The following is a 16,271-nucleotide window of genomic DNA, read 5'->3' on the forward strand; positions in this document are numbered from 1 at the left end:
TGGGGCAAACTGTTGATGCCCACAGGGACTTCAAACTGTTAGCCTGAGCTGGACATGAGAGAGACAGACTATAACTTAAAACTCTAGAACAGGCAAAACTACTTTCTACAGTCAGATTGGATCAGCATTTGGCTGAGGCAGTGGTGCTGGCAGAGGTGATGAGACTGCCCTATGTCTTGATTGGGGCACTAGTGTTCAGACTCATCAAACTATGCAGTTAATGGATGTCCATCATGTTTTATGTAAAGTATATTTCAGTGAAGTTTTATTTAAATGCTAATTTTTTAATTAAGTGAGAGAGAGGCAATGAGACAGGCTCCCACACATGCTCTGACCGGGATCCTCCCCACAATCCCTGTCTGGGGCCACTGCTCCATTGCTCCACAACCCAGCTATTTTGGCAACTGAGGCAAAGCCATGGAAATGTCCTCAGTGCTTGGGGCCAACTTCCTCGTTCAAGCCATGGCTGTGGGAGGCGAAGAGAGGGCAGTAGTGGAGAAGCAGATGGTTACTTCTCCTGTGTGCCTTGACTGGGAATCGAATCTGGGACATTCATGTGCTGGGCAGATGCTCTACCACTGAGCCAACCAGCCAGGGCTTAAATGCTTATTCTTAGTTTATTGTGTAAATTAGGCACTTTTTTATTATTGCATTTTGCCTTTTTTTTTCCAGCTTGTCTTTGAGCTGTAGATGAAGTTAACTAAGTACCAGAAAGATTAGGTGGTTTGCCCAAGACAGCACTGCTAGTCAATTGTAGCCTGTATTTCTGATTTCTGTTTTTTTCCTATCTAGTCTAGTGTTGCGTCATCCCATTAGTTTCTAGGATTCTAATTTCATATATGGCTTTTAAGGTTTTTTCACCCTAGTGGCTATTAAAGTCAGTATTTTTAAAATAATTTTTTTAGTTCCTTAATGTTGCAACCCTTTTTATTTTGCTTATCTTTACGTGGTTGCTGGCACTGATGTTTTAGAATACATTAATTGAATTTTAAATCGTTAAAACTTGGTCTCTCCAGGGATTCTCCCTCATTCCACGTTGGGCTGTAAGCGGGCCTTTCTGGGTCTCTCAGTGTAGACAGCACTCTGCATACAGGCTGGTTTCTAGGGAGTCCTCCTTTGGAGTGTATGGGGCAGTTTCGCCTCCCTCCTCAGCGTCTGGCAGTCCCCCCACCCCCACGGTCACCTCCCCCATCTCCATGGCAGGTCTTTCTGGGCCTCTCCTCCCTCTTGAGGCATTTCTTCTCCTGCATTGCTGCTAAAACACTCACATACTCAATTTCCTATGTAAATTTAGATTTTAAGTCACGTTGTGACAGTTTTTAATTTTATTCAACAAATACTGAGTGTCATGTCCAGCACAATACATAGGTGCATGCTAAGTAAATATTAAATGGTTGCATTAATTATGCTGGTCTTTGTTTGGGGACTTAATCTAGATGTCATGTTTTCCGCTTGTTGTTACCTGTTTGCATTTTAATATGTGTGTTTATCAGGAAAATTGGCCATTTTGTGGAGTTGTCCCCCTCTCCACGCTGTGATGTGCACCGCTTGTCAGGAATAGATGTGTCCCCTCATCTGGTCGATTTTCTGTTTCAGCACCCGCCTCCAGACCGGCAGGCCGCGCCCGGCAGACCCGGCCCTTTCCCCGCCAAGCAGCAAGTGCCAGACGAGGATGAGATGTGGAAGCAGAGGCGGCGGCAGCAGTCGGAGCTGTCGGCTGCAGTGGAGCGGGCACGCAAGCGGCGCGAGGAGGAGGAGCGGCGGATGGAGGAGCAGAGGAAGGCGGCCTGTGCGGAGAAGCTGAAACGCCTGGACGAGAAGCTGGGCATCGTGGACAAGCAGCCATCTGCAGAGGAAGTTAGAGAACGGGAGCGGGAGAAAGAACGGGAGCGAGAGAAAGAACTGGAGAGAGAGAAGGAGCGGGACAAGGAGAGACAGCAGGAGAAGGAGCGAGAACTGGAGAGAGAGCAGGAAAAGCAGAGAGAGATGGAGAAGGAAAGAAAGCAAGAGAGAGAGAAAGAACTGGAACGGCAGCAGGAGAAAGAACTGGAACTGCAGAAGACGAAGGAGCAGGACCAGGACTGGGAGCTGGAGAAGAAAGAAAGGGAGAAAGTGGAGGAAAACGCCGAACACAAAGAACCTGCTCTCGAGCCTGTGGCAGAGAAATCGGAAAGTGAGAACAGCTGTAATAAAGGTTCGTTAGTGCACGCTTTCCAAAACTGTGTGTTCCAGTGTTGGTGTTTGTGCCTTTTAATAAGTGTAACCTGAACTTAAAAATCTAAAAAATAATGTGTGATCTAAATAAAGATTGTTGGGTGAGGGGAGTTGATAGAAATTAGCTTTTATTGGATGCTTAAATATGTTCTTTTTCCCTAATGATTTTTATTGTGGTAAAATAAGGGTGGCCTAAAATTGAGCATCTTCACCATTTTGGCGTGTGCAGTGTAATGGTATTAACACATTCATAATGTACGACCATCACCACCATCCATCTCCAGAACTCTTCACCTTGCAAAACTGAAACTGCACTCTGTAAACAGTAGCACCCTGTTCTCTACCCCCAGCCCCTGTGACCATTCTTTTTGTCTCAGTGATGCTAAGTGCTTCGTATTAGTGTAGTCATACAGTATTTGTCTTTTTGTGACTGGTTTATTTCACTTAGCATGACGTTCTCTTGGTTAATTCCTATTATAGCATATAACAAGAATTTTCTCCCCTAAGCCTAGTAATCTGTTGTGTGTATATACCATATTTTGTTTGTCCATTCATTTGCTGTGAACATCTGGATAGTTTCCTTGTTTTACATATTTTGAATAATGCTGCTGTGAATGTGATTGTATAGAAATCTCCTTGAGACACTTATTATTTTTAATTTTTTTAGAGAGAGAGAAAGGCAGGCAGACAGAAAGGGAGAGAAATGAGAAGCATCAACTCCTAGTTGTGGCACCCTAGTTGTTCATTGATTCTTCTCTTATAAGTACCTTGATGGTGGGGGGGATCTCCAGCCAAGACAGCGACCTTGGGGTTTTGTGCGTGGGTCCTCAGCATCCAGTTTGATGCTGTATCCACTGTGCAACCGCCGGTCATGCTGGAAGACCCTGCTTTTATTATTTTAAGTTCATACCCAGAAATAGCATTATGGCTAGTGCTCAACTTATGACCACGATTGGTTCCGACAGACCAGTCATAACACAATTTGGTCATAAATTGAGTAGGCTTTATGTACAGTACTGTGAAATGATGTTATAAAAATCTTTTAAGTCATATTTTATCATAATTTTCTTTCATTATTGTCATATATCATAATTTTCTTTGTTCATTTTATGCCATTTGTATCATCTCTACACCATTTTGTTTCTTATTTTTACGTTTGTCAGGTTTAAGTAAAACACTGCATTACCAGTACAACTGGTTTAATATTTGCAAAGACAATTTCCTCTTGGTAGACATTTTGGGAGGGGTTTGATGAAAAATATCCAAGACACAAAACACAAATTGCTGTACTGAGTCTGGGATAACAGTTGAAATGGTGCACACAGAGGTGGTAGTGCTACCAGAAGCTGGTCCGCACTGTCGTATGCCCATCTGGGCAACGCTTGCGCTGCCAGAGGCGGAGCAGTCGTGGCTAGCAATTGTGGTCGTAAAGTTGAATGGTCATCAGTTGCATAGGTTGTAAGTCGATCAATATTTGTACTGGATCATAGGATAAATTTTACTTTTAATTTTTTGAGGAACCAATATACTGTTTTTTTTTAGTGATTAACATTTTACGTCCCCACCAACATTGTTACAAGGGTTCTAGTTTCTGTAGATTCTTGCCAACATTTGTTATTTTCTTTTATTTTTTTTGTAGTCATCCTAATGGATGTGAGGTGGTATCTCATTGTAGTTTTGATTTGCATTTGATTAGTGAGGTTAAGTATCTTCACAGTGTTTATTGCTATTTGCATATCTTTGGAGAAATGTCTTCATTTTTTAATCTGATTGGTTGCTTTGGCTGAATATATTCTGGATGTTAATCCCTTAATTGATATATGATTTGCCAACATTTTTTCGCATTCCATGGGTTGTCTTTTCATTCTAGATTTTTATTTTTGATGCGTAAAATCTTAGTTTTTTGAAGTCCAATTTGTCTTTTTTTTTTTTTAATTTTTCTGCTTTCTACCTTTGGTGTCATATCCGGGAAGTCATTGCCAAATCAGTAATTTCGATGAATTCCATTAACAGCTCCATTCTGACTCCTTTTGGTTGTTGATGTCACAGAACTACATCTTTATACATTATACCCCTCAAAACATAAACATTCTTTAAAATGCTTTAGTTTATTAAGTTATATAGAAAACAAGATAGAGTTATAAACCAGTTATTACAATATTAGCTTTTAGATGAATTATTTTATTTTTTGTATTTTTCTAAAGTGAGAAGCAGGGAGGCAGAGAGACAGATTCCCATATGCTCCCGGGATCCACCCGGCATGCCCACCAGGGGGCGATGCTTTACCCATCTGGGCCCTTGCTCCGTTGCAACCAGAGCCATTCTAGCGCCTGAGGCGGAGGCCATGGAGCCATCCTCAGCACCAGGGCCAACTTTTGCTCCAATGGAACCTTGGCTGCGAGAAGGGAGGAGAGAGATAGAAAGGAGAAGGGGAAGGGCGGAGAAGTAGATGAGCACTTCTCCTGTGTACCCTGGCCGGGAATCAAACCATGGACTTCCACAGGCCGGGCCGACGCTCTACCGCTGAGCCAACCAGCCAGGGCAATTATTATTTTATTTTTAACTGTATTTTTTACATCATGTAGAAAACGTTGCACACCACTGTTACAATACTACCAGCCTTTATAATTGCCTTTATTGTACTGAGCTTAATCAGTCTCTTTGTTTTGGTGTGCAGCTGTGATTGACTGCCAATATCCTTTCCTGTCACTCTGCAGGATTCTCTGAGCATTTCTTACATGGCAGCCTGAATGGCAATGAACTCCCTCAGCTTTTATCTGTGAAATGTCTGGATTTTGTCCTCATTTAACACTTTGAATGCTGCCCTCTGGCCTCCTGTGTTTCTGAGAGAAATTGAATCGTCTTACTGAGAATCCTTTGTATGTGACTTTTCTTGCTGCTTTCAAGATTCTCTTTGTCTTGTGGAAGTTTGATTATAATGTGTCTTAGTTTGGGTCTGGGAGTTTATTGAGCTCCCAGTTCTTTATATTTGTTTTATGTGTTTCTTCCCTGTGAAATTTGAGAGGTTTTCGGCCACTATTTCTTACACGTTCTCTCTGCCCTCTCTCTCCTGCGTTTGGGCTCCCTCAGTGTGTGTATATTGGTATGTTTGATCTTGGCCCACAAGTCCCTTAGGCCCTGTTTACTTTCCTTCTGTTCTCTTTGTGTTCCTCAGACTTAATGATTTCCATTGTTCTGTCTTCAAGTTCACTTTTCTGCTTGCTCAGATGTGCATTTGAATGAGTGTGGGGGGTAGCTGGTACTCTGCTGAGAGCTCTAATTGACTGAGATTAACTGGACTCCCTTGTACAAGGCTTCTCCTGGAGTTACAGAATTCAGAAGCAGTTAAAACAGACAGATTCTGACACTGTAATTGGTGCTAGGTTGGGGAAGAGACTTCTGGTATTTCCTATCCCAGCATTACCCCAAATCCTCTGTCTTATATAAAAGTGTTCAAGGACAGGCCCTGGCCGGTTGGCTCAGCTGTAGAGCGTCGGCCTGGTGTGTGGGGGACCCGGGTTCGATTCCCGGCCAGGGCACATAGGAGAAGCGCCCATTTGCTTCTCCACCCCCCCCCCCCCTCCTTCCTCTCTGTCTCTCTCTTCCCCTCCCGCAGCCAAGGCTCCTTTGGAGCAAAGATGGCCCGGGCGCTGGGGATGGCTCCTTGGCCTCTGTCCCAGGCACTAGAGTGGCTCTGGTCGTGGCAGAGCATCGCTCCTGGTGGGTGTGCCAGGTGGATCCCGGTCGGGCGCATGCAGGAGTCTGTCTGACTGTCTTTCCCCGTTTCCAGCTTAGAAAAATACAAAAAAAAAAGGTGTTCAAGGACAGCATTTGCAGCATAACTTTTTTCTATATTAATGACAAAAACATGTTGAAAGAAATAGGCTGTTTCATTTTGGGAATGATGGTGGTTGGTTCTTCAGTGTTTTAGAAAGTTACTGGATGAGCTTCAATATTTTGTGAAATTTTGTATTGGCTTCATAATCACGTGCTGACCCTTCTGCTTTTTTCTGATTCTAAGACATTTAACTAAAATCTCATTTGTTGACTTGTGTTAGTACCTCTAAAACTCAAGTTGAATAGAGTTTAATGGGAATTTTTGATTGTCAGAATTAAATGGCTATACCCAGTTCATAATTTCAGATTTGTTTTTCTTCCAGTTTAAATATAAAAGTTTCCATTGTGTAGTTGATATGCTCAGACTATAATTATGCCTTTTTTTTTTTTTTTTTTTTACAGAGAGAGGGATAGACAGACAGGAAGGGAGAGATGAGAAGCATCAATCATTAGTTTTTCATTGCGCATTGCAACACCTTAATTGTTCATTGATTGCCTTCTCATACGTGCCTTGACCGGGGGCCTTCAGCAGACCGAGTAATCCTTTGCTCGAGCTAGTGACCTTGGGCTCAAGCTGGTGAGCTTTTGCTCAAACCAGATGAGCCCTCACTCAAGCTGGCGACCTCGGGGTCTCGAACCTGGGTCCTCCGCATCCCAGTCCGATGCTCTATCCACTGTGCCACTGCTCGGTCAGGCTAATTATGCCTTTTTAAAAGCCTCTTCTAGCTCTAGTCAACTTTTTTGTTCTTCCCCATGTTGGCTCATAAACTCTTTAATGGAATTAAAATATAACACCTGCTCCAAACTGGTAGTCAAAGTCTCAATGAACAGCTTGAATTAACAGTAAGTTAAAATAAAAGTAATTTTATTTCAGTATGTTTTCTGTTACACAATACTGAAACATTTTTTGAACTCAAAAGCCATGTTCTTTTCTGCAAGACTATTGCTTAAAATTACAAAGCTATTTGAAAATTGCTCTTAAGTTTTATTTATATTCAGGGTTACCTTCAATGCTGAAAGAGAACAATCCTAGGAATAAATCTGTTAATGAGAAAGAACTATGGGTTAGAATTTAGGGAGTTCATAATTTAGTCCTACTTCTGCCAATGAATTCATATAAATTGCCATCGATCTTGATTAATTAACTTAGTGGTCAGTAGTGATTCTATCTGCATAAATTTTATTACTATTTCTTTATAGTTTAGTGGCACTTTAATTTTCATTGACATTCTGTGTCCTCTGAAGGCAGTTTAATTTTACTTGGTTTTTCAGTGAAATGTACCCATTTGATTTTTAAGTGTTATGCCTAGTTGGCTTTTTTTCCTCCAATATTTTATTTTCCCTTTAAAAAAATTTTTTAATGTTAAATGTGATGTGTTTTGTGGTTCTCTACATTAGGATTTTCGTTAGCAAAATTACCTTTTAATTTTAAGATTCATCCATAGTTCTCGGAGACAAGAATTTTTAATAGATTTGGCTTTATAATTGTGACAACTGGCATTCACTGGAACAAATACGACTGGTTTTCTTTAGTATGAAAACTTTTTTGGGGGGGTATGTGTATGGTTCTCTTTGTGTACTCATACTGTGCACTGTTTTCACAAAATAATGATGTATATATTTGAAGACAGTCAATGATCGTTCTGTTGTCATCAGACTTAGATTCCTTAGTTTTCTCTAGATAGCCCTTGATTTTAAAAAAAGTCAAATAAACCTATGTGTACTGTTTTAAGTATTTATAGTCCATTGTGTTTTCACATAAGTCCTTGTGAATTACAAGTCAATACTGACAGTAACAATATGTATGAAACCACAGAAGATAAGTAGTATTTCAAATGTTTTATTATCACCAATTAAATACAGTTGTTTTTTTTTAATGGTGAAGCGTTCAGACCTGTGATCTCCATGAAATTAAAGGATGTGTTAACTTAATGCTACCTCATTGATGGCTACCAGCATTGGAGTACTAAGCAGCGTTTTGTAGTATTGAGGAGGCTTCCATCCTCCTTACTTTTTTTATCTAATAATTTCACTTCAGCGTGAACATCATGTATTTGATGCATGTTCCCAATAGACATTGTCATCTTTCTTTTCTTTGAGCAGAGGGCGAGCCGGTGTTCACCAGACAGGACAGCGCGCGCAGTGAGAAAGAGAGCGCCCCCGCGGTGCACGATGCAGAGCCTGAGTTGGGGTCCCAGCCCCGGCCCGCCGTCCTATCTGGTTATTTCAAACAGTTTCAGAAGTCCTTACCCCCACGATTCCAGCGGCAGCAGGTAACAAAAACATGTCTCACAGATCATTTGAAAGTTTTATTGTTCAGTAGTCTGAGAAATAATTTGACATAAAACCTAAAATGCACGAAGCACACTGATTTCCCCTAAACTTTCCCATTTTATGGAAAGTTTGTTGAAATGGTTTTAGCCGCGAGCTCCTGTCCTCGTCCCCTCTGCCACCTCTGTAGATACCCCCTCCCTTTCTAGGGACTGGTGTCTGCAGTATAATTAAGGAGTGATTAGTTGCTAAGTCAAGATATCATAACTTGATCCATTGTTCTTTCAACTTGCCACCTGTCACTGTTAAAATGTCTTTTAATTCTTTTCCCATAAGGATTCAAACGAGCCCATTACTTTTTTCTTTTCTTTTTTTTTTTTCTCATTTTTCTGAAGCTGGAAACAGGGAGAGACAGTCAGACAGACTCCCGCATGCACCCGACCGGGATCCACCCGGCACGCCCACCAGGGGCGGTGCTCTGCCCCCCAGGGGGCGATGCTCTGCCCATCCTGGGCGTCGCCATATTGCGACCAGAGCCACTCTAGCGCCTGAGGCAGAGGCCACAGAGCCATGCCCAGCGCCCGGGCCATCTTTGCTCCAATGGAGCCTTGGCTGCGGGAGGGGAAGAGAGAGACAGAGAGGAAAGCGCGGCGGAGGGGTGGAGAAGCAAATGGGCGCTTCTCCTATGTGCCCTGGCCGGGAATCGAACCCGGGTCCTCCGCACGCTAGGCCGACGCTCTACCGCTGAGCCAACCGGCCAGGGCCTGAGCCCATTACTTTTAATGTGACTGTCATATGACTATGTCACGTGGAGCTAGCCTCTTACTGTTGGCCCCACTTTTTCAGGAGCAGATGAAACAGCAGCAGTGGCAGCAGCAGCAACAACAACAACAACAGGGTGTCCTGCCCCAGGCAGTCCCCTCCCAGCCGTCAGGGGCTGCCGTTCCCCCTCCGCCACACCGCCCTCTGTACCAGCCCATGCAGCCCCACCCGCAGCACCTGGCTTCCATGGGCTTCGACCCCAGGTGGCTCATGATGCAGTCATATATGGACCCTCGGATGATGTCGGGCCGGCCTGCTGTGGACATCCCTCCCATCCACCCCGGTGAGCTGGACTCCGCATTGTCGCATGGCTCACTTGCTGTGGTGCAAGATCAAGGTGTTTCATCCCCCTTCCCATTTTCAGTCTTAATTCCTTTGATAGTTATAATCTAGTAACTTAAAAGGACCCATATTTAACCATAAAATTAAGTAACTTTGAGCACAGAGTAGTTAAATGCCTAACACTGGTAGTACCGAATTTCTAGTTATTTTCTGTTTTGTAGATATTAAAAACTTTAAAGTAGAAAATTATTGTCCGGTTAACTATGTCTATTATTCTATATTGCTTTAGTTCTTTTGTTGTAGCATTTGAGTTTTTCCATGCATTTTATAGTCTAGCTTACCACTTTTTCTTCAACATTTACCAGCCTAACACTTGGTTCCCTATAATTTACCTAAAAACAAATGAACTCTAGCAGTCTTTTATGGTATTATCAGAATAAATTTAGACATTCTCTTAATCAAAATATCGAGAAAAATGTACAGGTGATAAAAACATAAACATCTCATTGTGGTTTTGAAATTTTAAAATATAAAAGGCATGATTTATAGCTTAATGATCAACTAATTAAGCTCAATAAATAGAGTTTTCTTTAGTAAATATTTCCTCTGAATATCACTTTTGTGTATTTCTCACTTTTTAGTATCAACATGTAGAGTTACAGTGCTTACTCCCTGATTGTTTTCTTTCCTATAAAATAGAATAGGCTGCTATTGCAATTTTGCTTGCTTTGCTTCCTAAGCTCTTAATCTGTTTATTAAACAGCAACAATAACAATCACATGGAAACACAGTTATCAATCATTTTTTGAATTCAGTTTTACTCAGCAAAATGTATTTGTCTAGCTCAAATACAAAAAAATACCAAATAGCAATTAATAACCTAGATTGTATTTCTAATGATTTTCGATTTTCTTTTGTTTCTCCTCTCCTCTCCCCACCCCATCCCCCACCTTTTTCTGACCTTTTGTACAGGAATGATTCCTCCTAAGCCGTTGATGAGAAGAGACCAAATGGAAGGATCACCCAACAGTTCTGAGTCATTTGAGCATATAGCTCGGTCTGCAAGAGACCATGCAGTTTCCCTCTCTGAGCCTCGTATGGTGTGGGGGTCAGACCCCTACTCTCACACAGAGCCTCAGCAGGTCACTGCTCCCAAGGCAGCAGAAGAACCTGAGAGTGGGAGGTAATTATTAAAACTATGCGTAAATCCAGTAGAAAGTTGTGGCAAAACAGATACTGTCTAGCATCCCTGAAAGTCCATTTAGGACTGAGCCCCAAACCTGATATCCTCATGTTCACATGTGCTGTTTCAGTGTTGGGCTTTTTTGGGGGGTGGGGGGCTTTTTTTTGGCATTTCTGTATTGATCTGGGTATTTTTTGTAAACTAGTTCTGAACACTAAATTAAGTGCAATTTAATGTTAGGTGTTAAAATTGGCAGGTTCTGCCACTGATTCAGTACTTGGAATATAGTCTGGCTACATGGTTGTAGTTCTTCCACTAATAAGAAAGGGCGAACATTTAATTATCAGTATCTTACGGAGAATTTCTAAGGAAAGTTCAAAAGTTTTTGCACTTTGTATATTACGATGTTTTATAATTTTGATTCTTTGGGAAAGATAGGCCTATGCAAGATACTTTTTGATTATAAGTGGAAGTTTTTAGCCTTGATGGATTAAGTCTCATCAACATGCATGGTCTAAAGCAGGGGTAGTCAACCTTTTTATACCTACTGCCCACTTCTGTATCTCTGTTAGTAGTAAAATTTTCTAACTGCCTACCGGTTCCACAGTAATGCTGATTTATAAAGTAGGGAAGTAACTTTACTTTATAAAATTTATAAAGCAGAGTTACAGCAAGTTAAAGCATATAATAATAATTACTTACCAAGTACTTTATGTTGGATTTTCGCTGAGTTTAGCAGAATAAATCTTTATAAAACAACTTACTATAGTTAAATCTTTCTTTTTATTAATACTTTGGTTGCTCCGCTGCCACCCACCATGAAAGGTGGAACGCCCACTAGTGGGCAGTAGGTACCAGGTTAACTACCACTGATCTAAAGTAATGAGCTTTCAGTTTTTAACTGAAAAGGGGAGGGACATGACCCCTCAACCACATGTTCCGGGGTACAGCGCAGCAGCAGGGTCAGCTGGAAGGCGCAGCATGCAGCAGGGCGGAGCTCTAGGCTGCCTCACGCTGCGCAGCGGAAACGTGCGCCCTCAGTGGCAGCTTCTCTTCCCTTCCCTGCCGGTGCCAGGTGGTTACCATGCTTCTTCCTGCTTAGATGAGCTTGGTTACGTTAGGTGCCTCATCTAAGTGGAACCGTGCAGCATCTGTTCTAATATGACTAATACATTTCACTTACATGGTGTCTTCTTCCATGTGGTAGCTTATAACAGGATTTTCTTATTTATTTAAAGAAGTTTTTAAAAAAAATTTTTTTAGTGAGAGGAGGGGAGGCAGAGACAGACTCCCGCATGTGCATTGACCACGATCCACCTGGCAAGCCCACTAGGGGGCGATGTTTGCCCATCTGGTGCCCTTGCTCCATTGTAACCAGAGCTGGGTTTTTTGTTTTATTTTTGTTTGTTTGTTTTTAGCTCATTGAGGTGGAGGCCATGGTTCCATCTTTAGTGCATGGGACCAATTGAGCCATGGCTGCAGGAGGAGAAGTGAAGGGGGAAGGGTAGAGAAGCAGACTGTTCTTTCTCCTATGTACCCTGGCCGGGAATCGAACCCGGGTCATGGATACGCCGGGCCATCACTTCTTCGTATTACTTTTAATGGCTAAATAACATTCTATTATATGTGTATACTACCTTTTCTTCAGTCATTGGGTACATTTAAGTTGTTTCTACCTCTTGGCTGTTGAATAATGCTACACTAATCTTTATAGAGACAGAATGTGCTCTTTATGAATAGGCTCTACTCTTTGTGCTAAGATTACTGGGATTATTTTGCTGTGCACTTAGACGTGAGAAAGATTTTGTCCTGATGGCTGTGCCTTTGACCTCTCATTATCCCAGGCCCGAAGCCCCGCTGGATCCAGAACTGGCTGCCGCCGCTTACCCTAAAGAACACGCTCAGTCAGAGGCACATCCAGAGGCGGACGTGGTCAGGGAATCAGGTGGGACTGAGGGACAGCGGTTCCTGAGCAGATCTGTGGAAGATGTTAGAGATCGCCACTCCGATGCCAGCAGCCAGTCTGCTTGTTTTGATGTGCCCAGTCTGAAGACTGTGCCCACTCCTCAGGAGGAGCGGGTTCCGGCAGGGGAGAGCCAGCCTGCCCGGAAAAGAAGTGTTTCCCATGGATCGACCCACGCTCAGAAATCAGAGGAGCTAAGAAACGAGCTGCCTGCAGGCGTATCCAAAGTCTCTGGCAGGGGCGTGGATTCCAGAGAGCCGGCAGAGAGGCCAGAGGACAGACCCAAGAAGGATGGTTTTGTACGAGCTTCTGAAGGACCAAAACCAGAAAAACTGTACAAATCTAAGTCAGAAACTCGTTGGGGCCCAAGGCCAAGCTCCAGCAGGAGAGAAGAAGGTAGCGATAGGCCCGTGAGAAGATCAGGGCCCATTAAGAAACCCATTCTTAGAGATATGAAAGAGGAGCGAGAGCAGAGGAAGGAGAAGGAGGGAGAGAAGTTCGAAAAGGTGACTGAGAAGATTGTGAAACCAGAGAAAACAGAAAGGAAAGAGCCTCTTCCTCCACCCCCACCACCGGCGGCCCCAGTTCAGCCACAGTCCCTGCCACCACAGCCAGAACCAGAGAAATTCTCTCCAACAGAAACTCCAGCTTTGGTGCAAAAGCCACCTCAAGACACTGAGAAGCCCTTGGAACCTGTCAGCAGTGCTGAAGCAGAGCCGGCAGCCAAGACTGCAGGTCAGACTGTTGTAGCACCCGCAGCCAAAGAAGACAAACAGCCCGAGAAAGTCATCAGCAAGGACCTTGTCACAGAGAGGCCTCGACCAGATACAAGGCCAGCAGTTAAGAAGGAGTCCACGCTACCTCCTAGGACCTACTGGAAAGAGGCTAGAGACAGAGACTGGTTTCCGGACCAAGGATACCGAGGGCGTGGCCGTGGAGAGTACTACTCCAGAGGCAGGAGCTATCGGGGCTCTTACGGGGGCCGGGGCCGCGGTGGCCGAGGGCACAGCCGGGACTACACTCAGTACAGAGACAGCAAGCCTCGGCCAGAGCACATACCCTCGGGGCCGCTCCGACAGCGGGAGGAAAGCGAGACTCGGAGCGAGAGCTCCGATTTTGAAGTTGTTCCCAAAAGAAGACGACAGCGCGGTTCTGAGACGGACACAGACAGTGAAGTTCATGAGAGTGCAAGCGACAAGGATAGTTTAAGCAAAAGCAAACTTCCCAAAAGAGAGGAGCGATCTGAAAACAAAAAACCTATAAAGCTTCAGTCTTCTTTCAAGCCTGAAAACCACGTGCGCATTGACAGTCGGCCTCTAGACAAGCCATACCTGAGGGATGATGACAAGTGTAAACCAGGTTTTCTGCCTAAAGGGGAGCCCACCCGGCGGGGCAGGGGGGGAACGTTCAGACGTGGGGGGAGGGACCCAGGTGGCCGCCCCTCACGCCCGTCCACCTTACGAAGACCAGCCTTTCGGGACAATCAGTGGAACCCCAGGCCGGCAGAAGCACCGAAACCAGAGGACGGAGAGCCACCCAGAAGACACGAGCCGTTTATTCCTCTGCCTGCTGATAAACGACCTCCCAAATTTGAGCGGAAGTTTGACCCAGCTAGAGAGAGGCCCCGACGGCAGCGCCCTACCCGACCCCCCAGGCAAGATAAACCGCCCCGATTTCGGCGGCTCAGAGAGCGGGAGGCAGCCTCGAAGACCAGTGAGGTGGCGGTGCACGCAAACAACACAGCAAATAGCAGCGTGGTTCCAGAGCCAGTTAGCACTGCTGGGGACGTTTCTGGGAATAAGACACCTGACTTGTCTAATCAGAACTCCTCAGATCAGGCGAATGAGGAGTGGGAGACTGCTTCTGAAAGCAGTGATTTCAATGAGAGGCGGGAGCGGGATGAGAAGAAGAATGCTGATCTGAATGCACAGGCTGTTGTGAAGGCCGGAGAGAGCGTTTCAGCCTCAAAAAGAGAAATAACAAAGAGAAGTTTCTCCAGCCAAAGACCTGGCGTGGACCGGCAGAATCGGCGCGGCAACGGCGGGCCACCCAAATCTGGGAGGAACTTCTCAGGTCCCAGAAACGAAAGAAGAAGTGGCCCACCGGCCAAAAGTGGGAAGCGAGGGTGAGTACTTTGTTGCACATACAATTACATTTGCATCTTTCAAGCGGCTCAGAGTGGGGCGCCAAGTAGATTCCTGGTTGACCTGTGCCCAGGGGCCGGTCTGGGCAGAGGACCTGACATTGTTCTGCCCATGCTCCTCTCTGTTCTGGAAGTGTAAGGGTGCTTGAAGGAGAGGGGTTGCTGTGTCTCAGGAGTCTGCCTGCCTTGTGTTCTCGGAGAGGCTTTTTAAGAGTTTGTCCCTTTGGGAAAACCTATGCACCTAGGCTGGCCCTGGGCACTGCCCTCCATTGACTAAGTCCTCACACCAGTAATGGGAGCTCACCAGCTTTGGCTTCTCATTCACTCCGGTGCTCTCAGTGGCCTCTCAGACTTCAGTTAGCATCATAACCATAAACTGGATCACTCTGTACTAGTTTGTAGAGAGTGAATATTGCTCTTTAAGGATAAATTATATTCCTCCTCTAGCTGCAGACCTACAGTAAACAATCCAGCTAGAAAGAAACCCAGAAAGCAAAGTCCAGCCCAACCACCAAGGCCACCAATAACATAAATATTAGGTCATTGGATTTTTTTTAAAAGAATATTTTAAACTGTGCTAAACTTAATTTAGTCTTTTAAATATTAAAATGTTGGTTATAGTAAATTATTGCTTTATTTAGATTTAGGAAAAATTATAAAATAGCAGTATGCCTAGTTTTAAATCTAGGCTCTGATGCTTACTAGTTGTATAAACTCTGCTTCCTCTTTAGTAAAATGGGGAAGAAGCGATAGTACTTATAAAAATGTATATAAAAACATTCAACATAATAATCTGATTTATGTAGTAAGCAGCTATTATGGTGTGCCATTTTATTTATTTATGGGGGGGGGGGTATTCCCAGGTTTGCTGCCTTAGCAGGTAAGAAATTTACTTAGAAAATACTAGATTAATCTGCATTAGCTGCATATACACTGCTCAGAAGAATTAGGGGATATTTTTTTGCTTCATGTTCATTTTGAAATATCCCCTAATTTCTGTGAGCAGTAGCCTTAGCATTTCAGGTTACTACTATTTGTGAAAATATGTTTGCTTTCTGAGCCTTTAGAAAAAGTTCCAGGGAGATAATGCTACTATTTAATTGTGTTCCTTAAGAATCTGCTTAACAGGGCCTGACCTGTGGTGGCGCAGTGGATAAAGCGTCAACCTGGAATGCTGAGGTCGCCGGTTCAAAACCCTGGGCTTGCCTGGCCAAGGCACATATGGGAGTTGATGCTTCCTGCTCCTCCCTTCTCTCTCTCTGATTCTCTCTCTCTCATCTGTCTAAAATGAATAAATAAAGTCTTTTTAAAAAAAAAAAAAAAAAAAAAAAAAAAAGAATCTGCTTAACACAAGAGTTTGAAAATCCCTTTTAAAGTCCAGAAAAAAAGGATAAACATATATAATTACAATAATAGTATAGTTATTGACTATACCTGAACTATTAGAATTTTGAGTAACAGGCAATTTTTAGTAGATTTTTGTGCAGTGTAGATAACTATTCAACAAGACTTTTGCGCGATATAAATGCTAACAGCATTGAACCTGCAGAAACAGC

At 43.6% G+C, this 16,271-nt stretch overlaps 1 protein-coding gene across 15 annotated transcripts in view; it reads left to right on the forward strand.

Moving 5' to 3' along the window:
- Positions 1 to 16,271, forward strand: part of PRRC2C (proline rich coiled-coil 2C) — a 90,750-nt gene that overhangs the window by 43,596 nt on the left and 30,883 nt on the right. For all 15 annotated transcript variants that reach the window (XM_066371492.1, XM_066371499.1, XM_066371501.1 and 12 more), the window contains exons 12-16: positions 1,597 to 2,194; positions 8,155 to 8,324; positions 9,169 to 9,427; positions 10,399 to 10,609; positions 12,454 to 14,697. In XM_066371492.1, coding sequence (XP_066227589.1) covers positions 1,597 to 2,194; positions 8,155 to 8,324; positions 9,169 to 9,427; positions 10,399 to 10,609; positions 12,454 to 14,697 — 3,482 coding nt within the window. The remainder of the gene's footprint in view (positions 1 to 1,596; positions 2,195 to 8,154; positions 8,325 to 9,168; positions 9,428 to 10,398; positions 10,610 to 12,453; positions 14,698 to 16,271) is intronic.

Source organism: Saccopteryx leptura, chromosome 2 (genome assembly GCF_036850995.1).
Source record: "Saccopteryx leptura isolate mSacLep1 chromosome 2, mSacLep1_pri_phased_curated, whole genome shotgun sequence".
Taxonomy (NCBI): domain Eukaryota; kingdom Metazoa; phylum Chordata; class Mammalia; order Chiroptera; family Emballonuridae; genus Saccopteryx; species Saccopteryx leptura.